Source organism: Corythoichthys intestinalis, chromosome 15, assembly GCF_030265065.1.
Source record: "Corythoichthys intestinalis isolate RoL2023-P3 chromosome 15, ASM3026506v1, whole genome shotgun sequence".
In the NCBI taxonomy this organism is placed as follows: Eukaryota; Metazoa; Chordata; class Actinopteri; order Syngnathiformes; family Syngnathidae; genus Corythoichthys; species Corythoichthys intestinalis.
The window spans coordinates 26,882,816-26,899,491 of record NC_080409.1 but is presented as its reverse complement, the minus strand read 5'-3'; the positions used below and the strand labels follow the sequence as shown (position 1 = coordinate 26,899,491).

The following is a 16,676-nucleotide window of genomic DNA, read 5'->3' as shown; positions in this document are numbered from 1 at the left end:
TTCCACCGGTGAATTCTGTTATAACTTGCTACACGGTAATACTTCACTCTGATTGGTCGAATGATTTCGTCCGTGTTAAATTCAGCTTTTTTCAGTCTTCATAAAGCACAGAATTAAGTTTCTTGAACTCATTTGAGTCAACGTTTATTGCAGCTCTGCAACTCGGACCATAACAAACGTAACACAACACAGACTTTCTGTGTCCGTCAACTATATCTGTCCTTTGGGAAACTCAAATCCAAATAACAATAGTTCCTATTGTTACATTCTAGTCAACAGCGATGCGCTCTTCTGATTTCCGACCTAAATCACCACTTTTATTTTACCGTATTGATCCATGGAAGAAACATTAATTCATCATGATGAAACAAGCAAGTTATACAGCAGCCTTTAAAAGAAAAGTCACATCTGTTTTGTTTTCTCCTGGAGTCTTGTAAGTTGAAGAAGTCAGATCATATTATTACTGTACATATTGTCAGTTTACAGTAATGTTTGAAACTACCAATGTGCTCTGCTTGTGCTGTGTTTCACCAGTCAGTAAAACGCCATTTATGTATCTGTACACTAGCTCTGTTTTCTTGTATTCTTCTATTTATTGATGCTAAAATTAGGGTGCGCGTTATACACGGGTACAATAATTTTCCCTAGATTTTACAAGTAAATTTGGGATGCGCATTATACACGGGTGCGCCTTATATTCGGGAAATTACGGTAGTTTGTAGTCATTTGGACTAATTACCATGTAGGATTATTTTGTCGGCACTTGGTTTCATTACTCTTTAAAAAATAATGTGATGATAACGTTTTGGCTGTTTCAAGGCCTCAACTAGGCCTGTCGTGATAATTACTATATTGACGTATTGTCCGATATATAAAAAGGCCAACGATTTTGTTTTCCAGGGGGTTAGGTTTGAAGAAAAAAAAAAAATCTAGAGTGTAAATTGAGAGAGACTGTGTTAAGCGCTTTGAGGGCCTTAAAAGGTGGAAAGGCGCTATACAAGTGCAACACCATTATTGGGGGTTATAACCAGAGTGAATTGTTTTTTAATTACCTTTTTTTTGTTTTTAATTTTACCTAAATTATTTTTAAATTCTAACTAATGTATTAATAAAGTATATAAAACAAGGGGGAAACATCATTAATGACGATTAAAAAAAAGAATAATTATAAATGAGACCTGGCATCCACATTCTGTAAGTGGATATAATATTTTGGGTTATGTAGGCAATACTTGTATATCAAATGTTAAGTATTGTGGCCAGGTCTTCATGAAGTTAATGTCACTTTTTTTCAAATTACTAAAATTAGTCACTTGCCTTATAAAGGGTTAAGATACGCATTTAATGTTTATATATATTATTTGCTAATGCGAATAATAAATTTAACGCCTTCACTGCCTCTACTTAGACTCAAGTCTGACTCTAGACTTTCCAAAGTGATGTGAAGTAATACTGTATCTTCAAATTTCCCCTTATGGTTATACAACTAAATTTTTTGTTACAAACAGTAATCTCGCCCACTTTAAGTTAATAGACAAGTTTCCTGAGCGAAATACGGGCGGCGCCATCTTGGAAAGTTTCTGCTCATGAGTTGCGGTTGAAGTCAGCAGTGGGTTGACAAAGTTAAAACGGCAAAATCAAGCCAGAGAAACCCCTGGAATCTCCAAAAATGGATTCAGCACGACGTAGATGACGATTGTATGATTGTTCTTATCACTTCATTGATCATTCTTGGACAAAATTATAACAACCTGTCAGCCTGTGTTGACATGAGGTATAGATTGATACGCCGGCCACTTGTGTGACCAAACTGAGAGGAAATTACACATTATATTACATTTGCCGAATGTAAAAGGGCTGACACGGATTTTGTTACAAAGGAATACTACAAGGTATGTACAAGTGTATATATAAACAAAACTAGTATGTCATTCTTTTTTATTGCAGGTATTGATTGCAATAAAAAACATTTGGATAGCATATTTTAAAGGGTATGTAGCGGCAAAGGGGGTGTGAGACATCAACAGAACCGTTATGTGCCAAGATAACAAATATTGATAAAGTTAACAAAAAAGTCAATCACATTAATAAGCAGTTATCGAAAATAGATCGAAAATGACGATCATTCTCGAAAGAGTTCCGGAAACAGCCGAATGGGGCGGTGACGTCACGACAAGTGATTGACAGTCGAGGCGGAGCCAGGTGCCATTGTTTTTTAATGACGAGAGAGTAGCGTTGGGGTTTGTTTGACGAAAACATCTCAAAAATGGTTCAAAACTGCTGTGCTATGTGGTGTACAAATAGTTATTTATCGGAATATAGTATCCATGAGTTCCCGAACGCGAAAAAAAAAGCTGGACTACGCAGACGATGGGTAAAGTTCGTCCGTGCAAAGAGGGCTAATTTTCTAGACACAGCCTCCGGCACGCTTTTCTGTGGTGCGCATTTTCCACCTGAAAGCTTCTTGAACTATGGACAAGTGAAATCGGATTTTGCTAAAAGATTGCTGCTCAAAGGAGATGCGGTGCCGACCATACACACGCAGCGACCTAAATGTCCCAAGATATCAAGAAAGAGGATGATGACTAGCAAAGGAGGCTAAGGCTAAGCAAAGGAGGGGAGCAGCCAAGCTCGAAATGGCCAGAGTGAGTACTCTTTTATAATAAAAAAACGTCACGCATTGGATACAGGACTGGACACATGTATACATTATCGTTCGTAAAATATATAGAACAAATCCTCTGATCCCATTCATATTTGTGTCTGTTGGCGGAGCGAAAAGCTATGATAGCGCAATAAATGATAATTATTCTATGCATTCCTTTATTTTGCAGTCACGGTGTATCAGCTTCACAAAAAGAAATGCAAAACAAATCATTGGTGTTTCCCACACGATCTGCTGCCGATGTTTCATCAGTGTCATTGCTCCCCTCAATGACCGTTTCATTACGCTGCATTGGCGTTCGTTTGGGCTCAAATTGTTAACCTAAAACACCGATTAAAGCTTCGTAAATCTCCTCGTCACCATTAGATGAACATTCGTTACATCCTTCTACGTCGGATTCGTCGCTGAAACTAGAAACGAAATTGTCTGCCATCATCGCCGCCATTCAGTATTAAAGCACTGAGCCTTTTTCTTGTTGAAGAAACACCCCTCACTGTCAATTCTGAATTCTCTTTTATTGACAAAGAGGGGTGTTTCTTCATGAAGGAACCTGGAATATGTGCAGGACGAACACAATGCATCAGCGTAAACAGCTCAAAACACCCCTAATTCTCCCCTTACTAGAAGGAATTCGATTGATGCAGACTGGCGCTGCCCCCCTAGTGGCCGGTGGCACTCTCTTCACTTGTCGTGACGTCACGCACACAATCTGCCAGATCTCGAGCGCCGGTCGTTTTAGCTTGACAATCGAGCCAAATTTCTCTCATTTTCTTATGTGTAATTACACGAAGTGGCATGATATGAATACAAAAGGCATGCGTTTATGGATAAATGATGGAATATTAAAATTTTCCCAGGGCACTACATACCCTTTAAACGATCGGTGCATGTGCAAAACAGGTTAATAAATTTACACAATTTATAAAATTATCAGAAAAAATAGCATACGAGAATGTGATATCAGTCAGCAGAGCTCCGGAGCGACTTGAGAGCCTCTTCAAACTTTGAGCCGACATTATGCAGACCCACGGCAGCATTAAGGCAGCCTTTATGCCGCTGTCCTCGGTAATTCAAGCTACAATAGCGTATCTTAAAGTTGCTGCAGTTAAAAAGCTTGTAGTCGAATCTCGGGATCAACCTGATGGTCGGCGAGTCCCCGACTCCAGCCCTAGCCTCTCGGCCGCATGAACGCATGTAGTCTCGATATATGTCCATCAACGTACAGTAAGTGAGGCACATCAACTCATCTTCCCTTGCCTAACACAGTTTTCCATCTATAAACGAACAAAAAACTTGTCACACTTGCTTTTATGCGTTGACATAATTGTTCCATCTACACGTACTGAATAGCAACAGGCTAGCAGCAGATACAGTAGTTGTAGTAAATAATATTAAAGATCATCGTAATTGCAATCATCATGGGAATAACGATATCAAAGGCAACAAGTCGTTTCATGCGCAAGGTTTTAGCTTTCGTATTTTTTGAGCACCGGACACATGAAAATGCAGGGATACCTTCCAAAACACCGCGACAACATGGCTACAAAAACACCCGGTTCTTGTGGTGGCACGAGCTTGGCTCCACATCTGCCTTCATGAACATGTCCTCCCCTGTTGTGATGATGGCAGATGGATGAGGTATTTCCAAATTGTCTTCGAGGGATTTTGATGAGTAATGTTACTCCAGTTCCGCTGTTGTTTTGAATGGAGAAATTCTAAAACGGAAGTTGCTTGCAGATATAAGGAAGTAAAGCGGAAGTACCTCGGAAACTTGTCAATATGGTTTGACAATAACCTATAACGTCTCGTTATATGTTCCCAACATGCCTCTCAAGTCTTCCAGAAGGTGGCACCATTGCTGTGGGAATTAGGAAGGGGTGTGTGCACTCATGTTTGTAGGTGCATATGTGAGTGTATCCTGTTGACCAAAGTTGCCAGGCAGCCAGTTCAAACAGCATGTCAGAGTTACACCAGGCGGTTGCAGCTGGTGATTATGACCTGGTCCAGGAGATTCTAAGGTGTAAGAAATGCGACCCCAATCAGCGAGACGTGGACTGGGGCAACAAGACTCCTCTGCACTGGGCTGCAGCCAAAGGTGACATTTTCTGTATTTTAACATCTACTGTGTGTGTTTTGTGTTCTCTTCTGAGTTGTACGGTCCTTCCTACAAACACTGACATTTTACAACTCCGCCCATATAGGAGACGTGGAAACAGCAAGACTTCTCATCGATCACGGTGCCCGATCCTGCTTAAGGACTGAACTGGGCAGGACTGCGGCCCACTTTGCCGCAGAGGCCGGTTCCCTGGCGGTCCTGAGGTTGCTGCACTCTTTCCACGCTCCCCTGGACAAAAAGGATTCAGGTGGAGACACACCAGCACGCATTGCCCAAATCTACGGACACCATGAATGTGTGACATTCCTTAAGAAGTGAGCCATGGAATTTCTGAATAAATCAGTGGTTCTCATAGTGTGGTACGCTGGCTCGCATTTGAATTTAATATTTAAGTTTCTTTTCAAATATTGAGTTACACCATTTCATTTTTCTAAAATTAGTTGCTTTTAATAATAACTAAAAACTTGGTTTTCCCGGAACATTTTGGCCTGTGACACAGTGTTTTTACTCATTGTCAGCCACTGACGGTGATCGATGTCCAATTCGTTTAATTTTGGAGGACTGAAAGTGAATTAGCATGTTTTGAATGATTGCCAGCAGCCTTCAGTCAAAATGGATTGGACATCCAGCGCTGTCATTGGCAGCTAAAGAGTTAATGTTGACCCCGATTGTGTTCGGTGAGCTAAGTACTGTAATCTTCGGACTATAAGGCGCACCTGAGTATAAGCCGCCACCCACCAAATTTGACACGAAAAGTGCATTTGTTCATAGATAAGCCACAATGGACTATAAAACGCAACTGTCCTCACTGTATTATGGGATATTTACACCAAAAGATAACCGGTAACACTTTATTTGACAGCAGCATCATAAGACTGTCATAAGACCAAATGAACCACCATGAAGCTTTGAACCAACTGGCTGCAAAGCTTCATTGTTTCAAGAAGCTTCATTTGGCCATCACTGCTCCCTTGGTGGAGACAGTCAACCTCTGATGCCACCTGTTGTAAATACTTGTTGTCCAACATGCCTCCTAGCATGTATTGCAACGATACAGATGTAAATAACAATTCAAATTCATGCTCTGTGCATATTATTTCTTTAGTTACTGTTCCAGTTGTTTAATTTTTTATTAGTCATGGTATTTGGTAACACTTTATTTGACAGCGGCGTCATAAGACTGTCATAAGACCATCATAGTTATGACGTGACATGATGTAAATGGAGTTGGTGACATAATTTGGCAGATGACACTAAATGACATCGGTCATAAGCATTCATTAATGCCCATGATCGTGTCATGTCATAATTTGGCCCCAACCTTATGACAACGCTGTCAAATAAAGTGTTACCTATTACCGGTAACCCAATAAACAAGCCACACTGGACTATAAGCCGCAGGATTCAAAATCAGGGAAAAAAGTAGTGGCTTATAGTCAGAAAATTACGGTATTCTTTTTTTACACTGGAATCCAGAAATGGTCTCATTTTTATATTTTATTGTGGTTGCAGGGCAGAGATGGAGGAGCAGGCATACCGAAAAAAAATGGCCGAGAAAGAACTCTTGGTGGATGACACTGACCAAGAATGGGAAGAACAAAGCAAACAACGATCTGAAGGGGAGAATAGGGTGATTTAAAGTAGTCTGTCCTGGACTTTTCAAGTCATGCAAATCTGTGACCCTTAAAAAGACAAAGTATTTCCTAAAAACATGACCAATTAAAAAATAAATTGGACGGAAATTAAGATTTTGCCATTTTATTTGTTAGGAAAGTTAAACGCAGTATGATATAAAGCTTCCTAAAACCATCTGTGAGGATCTTTGTTTGTAAAAAAAACAATAAAATAAAATAATAATAATAATAATAAATAAGTAATAATAAAACATTATTGTCACCAAGTCATACAAGCCTTTAGTTTTTTTTTTTCTAATTCAAGTTGTCTCATTTTTTGTTTTAAAATTCTATATTTGATCACCCTTACACACACACATTTACTGCATCTCTGACACATCTCTCCACAAAACCAGCTGTTTGAAAAGAGGTTGATAACTGAGCAATTTATTGCTATTTCAAAGTACAGTGGCACCTTTCAAAATTAATTGGTTCTTGAAGTAGTTTCTTACCTTGAAAATTATGTGAGACGTGTTTTCCATTTAAATAGCCTAATCCTTCCAAGCCCCCCGAAATTCAGACATATTTTATAATGCCTTAAAATGCATCAAAATATGTAACATACATGTTACAATTGATATTATTGCACAATAAACATAAAATCTGAGTTGTGCATAATGTAAAAAACCAAGAATCAAGGTTAATACACTGATGTACAGCTGTCAGAGCACGAGGGGCAAATGAAGAGGATGCTGGGATACACACATACACAGACAGTAGAGGTCCCTCTTAGCCAACTGGATGCCAGGAATGCTAGGCAATAGCCAATGGCAGAGCAGCTATAAGTATGTTACGTTCAGTCAATTCTGGAAGCTGTAAGTACCAGCCATACTGTATTTTTGCTTTCATCTTGAAATTTGTTCACAAGAGGCAATATTTTCCTATTGAGGCATGTCTTAACCTGAAAATTCTGTATGTAATTGTATGTAAAGAAGTTTTAAAGCAGACATACATGCCTTATTGACTATGTAATATTTAGCGAACTGCCCTGATGTACAATAGATGTCAAGAGGTTATACAGTATATACTTATATACTGCAAAAAAAAAGAACACTTTTTAGTCAGAGTATCGCAAACTATCAATCAAACATCTGGTATATTGATCTGGTCAGTTACGTAGCAGAAGGGGTTGTTGATCAGTTTCAGTTGCTTGTTATTATTGAAATCAACAGGTGTGTCAGAGGGGCAACAATAAAATGGTTCTCGGAACTTGAGTTCCTGGTCCCTAGTTCCTACATATGCAAACACGCAAAATTATGTCATTGTCCCCCAAAAGGTTGTAGGAACTGCGGACAGTTCCAACAGTGCAAAAGGAGCGGCTAATGACACGGCCCTCAAAACAGGAATGGTTTTCCAGGTTAAGGCCGCTGATACTGTATTGGGACAAAAGGAGCAACACAGACTACTGAGAATTATTTTGAGTTTCTACAATGACATTTCTGCAAAATTCGACTAGTCTGCTGCATCTTATTACTTTCATTTTTGGTGTGTCTGTGTATTGGATGATCATTTTCATATCTTTCAAATCATGTGGGGTAATTTTGTTACTAATACATAGCCTACTTATTATCAGGAAATATATTCAAGATAATCCTCCCATTTGGATCTTGTATGTGCTCGAAGTAGGCTTGCCACCCATCCCTTGAAATAAGGAATCGTTCCGAATTGGTAATTAAAATTTGCATTCAGTATTGAATCAATATGGAATATGGCGGAAAACACTCAGGTGACTTAAAGTTCCGCTCTGAGACCTCTAATTTGGCCAACTTTCAAAATTCTCCGATATGCATGTGTGACACTCCATGGTAAGCTTAAAATATAAATTTTCTGGGGGAAGAAACATTTTGAACAGGAGGGCATTTAAAAAAATAAAAAATGAAACGGCAAAACCCTATCTGCCGATGAGAGCATGAAAGAGCAGAACTAAAGACGCCATGACTTTAACGAGATATTATCGCGTATTTACAGTACGTTGTTTCGGTCCAAAAACTCCATATAGCATGTATCACTGTATCATGACACAGATGTGAATAGCCATAGCTGGATTTGGGTGGGATTTTATGGGTGAAACATGGTAATACAATAAGGGTCGCGATGCAGATACCACAGACATCAAGGAGTGGTCGAGATTATCTTCATATATTTACCCTTTTAAACTTTTTTTTTTTTTTCAATTTTTCTTTGTTTGGATCGATTATTTAACATATCGGAGAAAATGCAACGGTAGCAAAAAATACAATTAAGTGATAGTTATGTGGTAGATATCCATGACTTTTTTTACAGACACCATTTTTTTCATTTTGACGTAATTTGTTTAAAAGTTTAGAATATGCGAGTGAATAATTTTTTGAGTCATTTTTTTCAAACAAAATATTAGACATCAATCAATGATTCTAAGCTAAGAATGACAGAAAATTTTAATATAATTACCTTCATTTTATGGCTGGGTTGAAACAAGCGGTTGTGCGACGTCTAAATGGGTTTCCAGGGTAAAACGCACAAATTAAAAATAGTTTGGGGCTTAATGCGCCATGAATCTGCTATTGCCGCATAAAGACATATTGTTCTATCAAACACAACATTTCTTTTGGCTTAAAATAGTTTATTTTAAAGAGGGGTGCAAGAGCAGAAACTGCTTTTTCAGTCTTCTGTTTTCCGCCATATATATAAATACATTTCTATGCATTTTAGGAGTTTTGGGGATGCCCCTTTTTTTGTTCTGCCTGTACGACTTTGGGCGCGAGGGGGGCGTCCATTGTTTCTATTTCTGAAAGGTGGACCCCCATTTCGAAGTGTTCTTCTAATTTGAGTAGATTTATTTAATAAAAAAAAAAAAAAAGGAGGAAAAAAAAAAAGGCTATACCTATTCAAGTCCAGTAGGTGGCGGTAATGCAACTGAAGCACTGGTTGTCAACTTTCAGTCAACATGATGAAGATTTTGGTGGGTGGAACTTACATTGGTGTTGAGCGGACAGCCGCCAATTTTAAACCTTGGCCACTAAAAGCCAGATAAACGATGCAAATATTTCTTTGACAAAATAAAGAAACAAACTCCCTCCCAACATGGAGTCAACGAAAGGTAACGCTCACCCGTGTGGAGTCATAGCTTCATCCGTTTACTTACTTAAACGGTCGTTTCCACCTTAGTGTATGCTAATACTCAAAGAGATCCCATCCAAAAGTCGTATACACGTGCCATGTTCTATCACAGGTTAGAAGTGTACAAACTGTGGTCCACAGGTGTTTTAAGTCACCTGAGCGCGCTGGAACAATGGGCGATTGGCCGCAAAGTACAACCTCTGCAGCGGAGTCGCGTGGAGGAGCTGCAGGCTCGCGTGGAGGCGCTGACCGCACAGAGGGACCGACTCAAGGCAGAGATCCATACACTCAAGGTTAGATAGGGGTTCCTTATATCGATCCAATTGAATTACAAATAAATAGCAATGATGACATTAACTTGGCTCAGTGGCTGCAATTTACGGCGATCAACTGGGCTCAATAAGGTTTCAAACTAGCGTTAGGGTTGCAAAGAAGGATTTAACACTAGGGTTAGTGTTTCAGTTAGGGTTTCAAACGGTAGCGGATGCTGGTCTTTCAATGAAGGGAAACTCAAAGCGTATCCACCTGTTAAAGCTTTGTGACAATAAAGTAGGGTTAGGAATCTCTGGCATGAAGCCGATTCGATATGTATCTAGATACACAGGTTACGATTCGATTAAAAAACGATGCATTTTTAAGGCCGAGCGTTTCGATACGATTCGATACAGTGTAAAAACAATACGGTTCGATAGAGTGAAAACGATACGATTGTAAATATTTGTTGTGTGTGTTTGTACAGTATTTTAAACATATGAAAATACCACATGTCTAATATAGCAAAATTACACAACAAAATTTCATACCAATGTTATATTTTATTTATTTTGTTTATGAAAAAAAAAAAAAAAAAGGCTTACTATATGACCGGCATTTTGTTGGATGGGATTGATAATAAAATAAAACTCCAGTGACAGACAACAATAAAGTGCAGTAATTCAATTACTGTATTTCCTGGTGTTTTTAACACAAGAGGTAAGTAATTTAAGTGCAAACTTTCAACGTAAACATCTTACAAAAAAATATTAATTATAGGCAGCAGCTCTAGAAAAAAAAGAAACCTGTTAGTGTTATCATAAATAAATAAATATATTATGCTTTACGACTGGTATAATTGGGGGAATAAAAACATGGCATTTTAGACAGGTCAATAATCATTACTTTAACCTAATACACAGCAAAGTCATTCACTTATGCCTGTGCTTCCTAATTTTTTATTCCTCATCACTGTCCATATCCTTTTTGAAGGGCAGATTTTTCTTGAAGATCAACTAATCCACATGTTCATGTTTAAGTTGACTGAGTTTCGTGGAAACCCTTTACATTATTGTAGTGGGTTATTTTTCAGGGTTAAAAACTCACGATCTCTGTACCGCTCCACACTTCACACAAGCTCTGTCCCATGCGAACAGATCTGGCTGCCTTCATCACTTCAAAGTCCGACTTTTGTTTTCCTGGGTGCGTTGAAAATCAATCGCTGCATGTCGCTGGCGTCTGTGATCACACTGTCCATTGTTTTAGCATGTTGCTTCGTTGCCACTACTAGTTTCGTTTTGGGCTGTGAAGAAAATGCTACGGAGCGTGTGTTACAGTGGTTTCGTTAGCTCTCGCGTTGTTATGACACGCCCGTGTCGCCTCGGGTCATGACTGCGACTAGTAGCGGTTCTGCCGAAATGCATGGGAAGTTGAGGCAACCACGACTGTGAGTAGTGCTTGTCCATATTATATCATGCGTGCGGTCTCGATCCAAGTGCGCTGTGTGGTGAATGACACAAGCGCAGCATGTGAAGTAAAATATTAAGCAATGCATTGAGCTAGGCATTGGAAGCCGATTCTTGTGCTCGCGATAGCTGAATTCTATCTTTACTATCGGTTCATTGAATATTTAATGGCTAATTACTGTCGAATGGTAACTTTACTATTGATACATCTGTATCTCTCACCTGTAAACCCGGATATCCGGTCGTATCGGTTTATCGTTCTCAAGCTTACAATAAAGGGGCTCGGCGGCACCCGCTGTTTGGTAGAGAAAGAAACTAGAGTGCCAGAAGTCAGGTCTCCAAACACAAGCAGCTTAATAGAAAAAAAACCGCCAGAAAGATATTTTTCGCCAGTCGTTTTTAACAAAGCACGTGTTGCTTGGGTGATTATGAAAGTGACGCAGCGTGTCCGATGGATTTGACAAACCTAGCCTTTAGCCAATGACTCGTCTCGTTTCACTGTAGTGGGGCAATGTCCTCTCAACTCTGGAGAAGCACATTTTAAAGGATTGTGAAGCTGCGCGAATCAATGAAAAGCTGCATCGTTACCGGTGATAAGCTAATTCTGAAAGTTGAGAGCGTTGCAGTGCATATTTAGTCATTGACATGTACACACAGCGGTATACATTTGCTCACTTATTTTTTTGACACTTTGGGGGAAGCTGAGCTTTCCTTGCAGTCTTATTGCAATTGCTTCTGGTTTCAAACTAGGATTTAAAACCCATGTTTGAGTTTAAAATTAGGGTTTCAAACGAGGGTTACGATTCTAAAATAGGCTTTAAAACCAAGGTTAGGGTTTTAAACCTCTGTTAGGGTTTCAACTTAGGGTAGGGTTTCAGTTTAGGGTATCAAACTATTTCACGGAAAATTTATTGGATTCATGAAAAAATAATTTATGGATTTTTACAGGCTCATGAGCTGCATATCTTTTGATATAAATATCCCATAATACAATGTGAAAACATTTGTTTTATGGGCCAGTGTGTCTTATATAAAAACTATTTTGACGCATTTAGATGATGTGAGATGATAAGTTTCTAAATGTCATTGTCAATGATGTTCCTCCTCAGGACATTGTAAAACGCAAGGAACGACAGATCAATCAGTGCACAGAAGAAGAAGAAACTGGGGTTAACGACAGCGAGAACGAACAACTTCTGAAGTTGTTGGCCAGGCAGATGCAGCTGAAAGAGCTTCTGCATGCTCATCACATCATTGGTATGCTTCCACTACTTACTACATAGGCTTGACAATAAGGCCTTAACTAGAGTTGTGACAAAAAAAAAAAACACGATTTGACATATCTGTTCTGACAAAAATACAAGCCTTTTGATAGCAAACTCCTTAATTGATTCAAAATCCTTGAGTAACCTAGAGATACATCGATTGTTGAGCTGTACATCAGCTATCGCTAGGCTCTGAATCGGGAGGCTTCACATCGTTTTCTCTTTTTATGTCTTAGGTATAATTTTTCGGGTAAATAAACAAAAATGGTCACTTATCCTATAAAGGTTATATACACTATATGTACTGTATATTCTACCATTTTCTCCCTCCAATATGAAAATGATTTAGCTTTTTTTGTTCATTTCCTAGCAGGAATTTACTTCACTGATTCCTTTTTATAAAACTAGTTGCCTGAAGAGTTGGAAAAGTTGCTAAATACATCGACAAAATGATTATTTGGATACACTGGCGGTGCTTTCTGAAAATGACTATTACTGTAAATTGTGTTAGTACCATTACTTGATGGTCTTTTTCGTCAGGTGGCTACGACATCATCGAAACTCAAAGTAGAGACTGCGTGTGTGTGACTCTGACAACAGCTTATAACGGAGTTTACCTTGACACGTACAACCTGGAGTTGAAAGTGAAGCCAACGCTGAAGATCATTCGCCACAACGTGCCGCCGTTCATTGCGCTGAGCGACCTTGCCAGGCAGGCCGACATACGGGACGACCTCAGGGGATTCCTGGACGAGCTCAGCATGCACCTTAATGCCTTTGTAGGTCGCAGACAGCAGCTGAGCCTTGTTAAGGTAACCCTTTCTTAGAAACATTGCAAAATTGCAGTACCTTTTCACAAGAGGCCAGTGAACTGCGCTTTTACACTGCCGTAATATTGATGAATCAGTACCATAGCGTGTCAATGAGACACGGGTTAGGGTTTGAGTAAATTCATAGGGTTACCTAACTCTAAACCCTAACCCTTTTTATTGGTACATACAGTAGGTCTAGCCTAAAAATATAATTCACTTCAATTTCATTTACTGTTTTTTCCCCTCCGCTTTTTTAAGGAGGCAATAAGAACAAAAGACTAGTAGAAAGGAAGTAGCAATTTTCTGAGGGAATAATTGACATCCCAGTGTGTGAATCAATGTTGTGATTGATTTGGCATTGAATTCACAAGTATATGTTTGAAATCCCGGCGCATCAATCCTGTGATGAGTTTGGTGTTGCCAGAGCAACTTGCCACCACATCACCTTCACCGCAACGGGCATATCCGCTCGGTCCCGAGCCAATGTGGCTAATTGAATTGATAAGTAAATAATTAAGAGGAGGACCTCAAAGTTGTATGGAATGATTGCTGCCAGCCCCACAGAACAAGTGGATTGGACTTCTGTCGCCGTCAATGACAGACAATGAGTTAGGAAAAATGGGTCTTCTCCTACAGTATATCTTAACATGTATGTCCATCGAGAATGCCGTAACGGAAGTGTGGCCTTATTTACTTAGGAACTCCATCCGTGGGCAGTAGTGATGGAGAGCAACATGCTATGTTCCTTGTTGGTGCTCATGCTCAGGATTCCCGGAAAGAAGGCAGAGCTGCTTTGCACACTCAAATACATGGACCACACCAGATGTCTGCCCACAGAGGTCCACTTTGATTGTGAAGGTGGGTTTACTTACAGGAGACTTTGATTCCCTTAAATTTAAAACATTTGCAAAGTACCCTAATATTGTCTCCATTTTAACCCTCCTACCTTTCCAGAATTTTTGACAGAAAAGGGAGATTGGAGATGGAGTGGTAATTGCTCGGGATATCTGGGTCTAGACCAGTTTTCTTTATTATGGGTGTGATAGCAGCCAGTTTGAGAATTTGGGGGACAGAACCAGAGAGGCTGGAGATATTAATGATGTCTGTGATAAGTGAGGAGATGACGGGGAGACAGTCTTTTATTAGACCAGAGGGAATGGGATCTAGGGTGCAGGCGGCAGTTTTCATTTAAGAAATAATGGTTGCGAGTTAAACAGTTGATATTGAAGAAAGTTGAGTGAGGTTCTGGTTCTGATTTTCATTCATTTATTACAGTGTTCAAAGTTAATCTTTTTTGCTTCTAAATTGTGAAAAAAAATCTTGTTTGAAATGTGTTGCACAACACTTTCTTGCAGCTGCGGCTGTTCTTAAAAGTGGACTTTAATAATGTCCCAAACTCACAAATTGCATCAAAATGACTTGAAGAAATCCATTAGAAAAGTGACTCATTTTGACAGATTGATATTCTCAATCAGTGATTAAAATCCAGGGTATTGCAGCTGTTATTAGAAATTATTAATCCATTATGTGTTTAATTTTTTTTTAAGATGAGAAGATTCCAGAGTCACCAGAGTGGAAAAACAACCTGAAGCTTCTTATGGAGATGCCAGTTCACAGAGTGTTAGACACCATGAAGACCATGTCACACATTGGTTAAGTTTTCTCCTTCCTTTCCTGGAGTCCCTGGATGAATTCTATCACCTTCCTGTGCAACCTCTCCCTCTCGAGTAACCTCACCTTCTCAGCTTGCTCCTGGGCTTCCCGCTGTCGCCTCTCTGCTTCCCTTTCCGAAATGGCGTCGATGGCAGCGATGCTCTTCACCCGCACGAAAGACAAACTCCTCCGTAGGCTTCCTCTGCTGCTCGGCGGGGTGGCAGACATAGACCTCGGGAACTCCGTGTCCAGGCGGCAGACTATTTCCTTCATGGCGATACCAACCGTGGCTTTGGGCTCGCAGGCCTTCACCGCCCCCACCCGCTGGCGTTCACTTTGGAGCCAGTGTTGTCGTTGTTGCAGCATTCGCCTCTTGTACCTAAACTCTGTCTCCAGCAGGTCCAGCTTGACACGAAGCTCTTGTTGGTATTTTCGGTTCAATACTCTCAGATGGACAACTTTTTGCTCCATTTGCCCTTAAGAAATATTACTGTTGATGTGTTTGTTTTGTGTGTTCTCCGACTGAGGCTGTTTTCTCCTATGGCTTTCTCACTGTAATTTAATATATGCTACCTATTGTGTTTGGTCTTGTCTTTAATGGTGCAGCTACACACGTATTACTAGATTGTGTTTCAAGAGGCCTTCATTGTCCAGTATTGTTGCATGGACAAATTTTCATGTCACTGCTTTTGTAGAAAAAGTATAAGTAAAAAATACAAACATTAGCAAAAATATATGCCCGTCTTTCAATATAATAGAAGTGCAAACATTTTTGAAGCGCTAGTTAAAACTATCTTTTTTTGTGTGTGATTTTTTTTTTCTGTAGAAATGTAAAAACCTTGTATTAAAAGTCTAGACATGGAAATATATTGGAAGTATTAGTCAAGAATGAAACAAGTCGTATACAGTATTTGTGTGGGCCTACATGCACATAAAAGAATTGACAAAATTGACTAAGCATAATTTGCTACATACAACCCATAGCAAAACGTATGGAATCGCCAGTCTCGGACGAGCATTCAGACATTTTAACATGTAGAACAAACTCTGCTAAAAAGCTTGAAAAAATAATGAATTAGTTCAAAAGTGCACCTCTTTAGCATTCAGAAACACTAAAAGAAAACATTGTGGTGGTCAGTAAATGTTACTTTTATAGAGCAAGTGCAGGGAAATATATGGAATCACTCCATTCTGAGGAAAAAAATATGGAATCACGAGAAACAACACATTTCTAGTATTCAGTTGCGCCACCTCTGGCTTTTATGACAACTTGCAGTCTCTGAGGCATGGGCTTGATGAGTATCCTTCATCAATTTGGTGCCAACTCTCTTTCATTGCAGTTGCCAGATCATCCTTGCAGGTCGGAGCCTTGCTGTGGACCATTTTTTTTCAATTTCCACCACTGGTTTTTAATTGTGTTGAGATCTGGGCTATTTGCAGGCCATGGCATTGACTGGATGAGTTTTTCTCCAAGGAATGCTCTAACAGTTTTAGCTCTGTGGCATGATGCATTGTCATCTTGGAAAATGACGGACATATTTTCAATTGAAGGAATAAGAAAGCTGTCTAAAATTTCAATGTAAACTTGTGCATTTATTGAAGATTTAACCACAGCCATCTCCCCAGTGCCTTTGCCTGACATGCAGCCCCATATCATCAAGGACTGAGGAAATTT

General features: G+C 39.5%; 2 protein-coding genes across 3 annotated transcripts; both read left to right on the top strand.

Annotated features, from left to right (window-relative positions):
• The first annotated feature begins 4,134 nt into the window (after positions 1 to 4,134).
• Positions 4,135 to 6,585, top strand: LOC130931476 (ankyrin repeat domain-containing protein 66). Of its 2 annotated transcripts, none has more exons than XM_057860317.1 (3): positions 4,135 to 4,760; positions 4,867 to 5,028; positions 6,294 to 6,585. In XM_057860317.1, the coding sequence occupies exons 1-3, from the start codon at positions 4,622 to 4,624 to the stop codon at positions 6,413 to 6,415; spliced, it is 423 nt and encodes a 140-aa protein (XP_057716300.1). In that variant the 5' UTR covers positions 4,135 to 4,621; the 3' UTR covers positions 6,416 to 6,585. The 2 variants fall into 2 exon arrangements, with proteins under 2 accessions (XP_057716300.1, XP_057716299.1); XM_057860316.1 differs by having other exon boundaries at positions 4,867 to 5,095.
• A 2,795-nt stretch (positions 6,586 to 9,380) lies between these two features.
• On the top strand, positions 9,381 to 15,859 carry cenpo (centromere protein O). The gene is made up of 6 exons (XM_057859937.1): positions 9,381 to 9,533; positions 9,695 to 9,846; positions 12,381 to 12,528; positions 13,077 to 13,348; positions 14,047 to 14,206; positions 14,896 to 15,859. The coding sequence occupies exons 1-6, from the start codon at positions 9,518 to 9,520 to the stop codon at positions 15,003 to 15,005; spliced, it is 858 nt and encodes a 285-aa protein (XP_057715920.1). The 5' UTR covers positions 9,381 to 9,517; the 3' UTR covers positions 15,006 to 15,859.
• Positions 15,860 to 16,676: the final 817 nt, after the last annotated feature.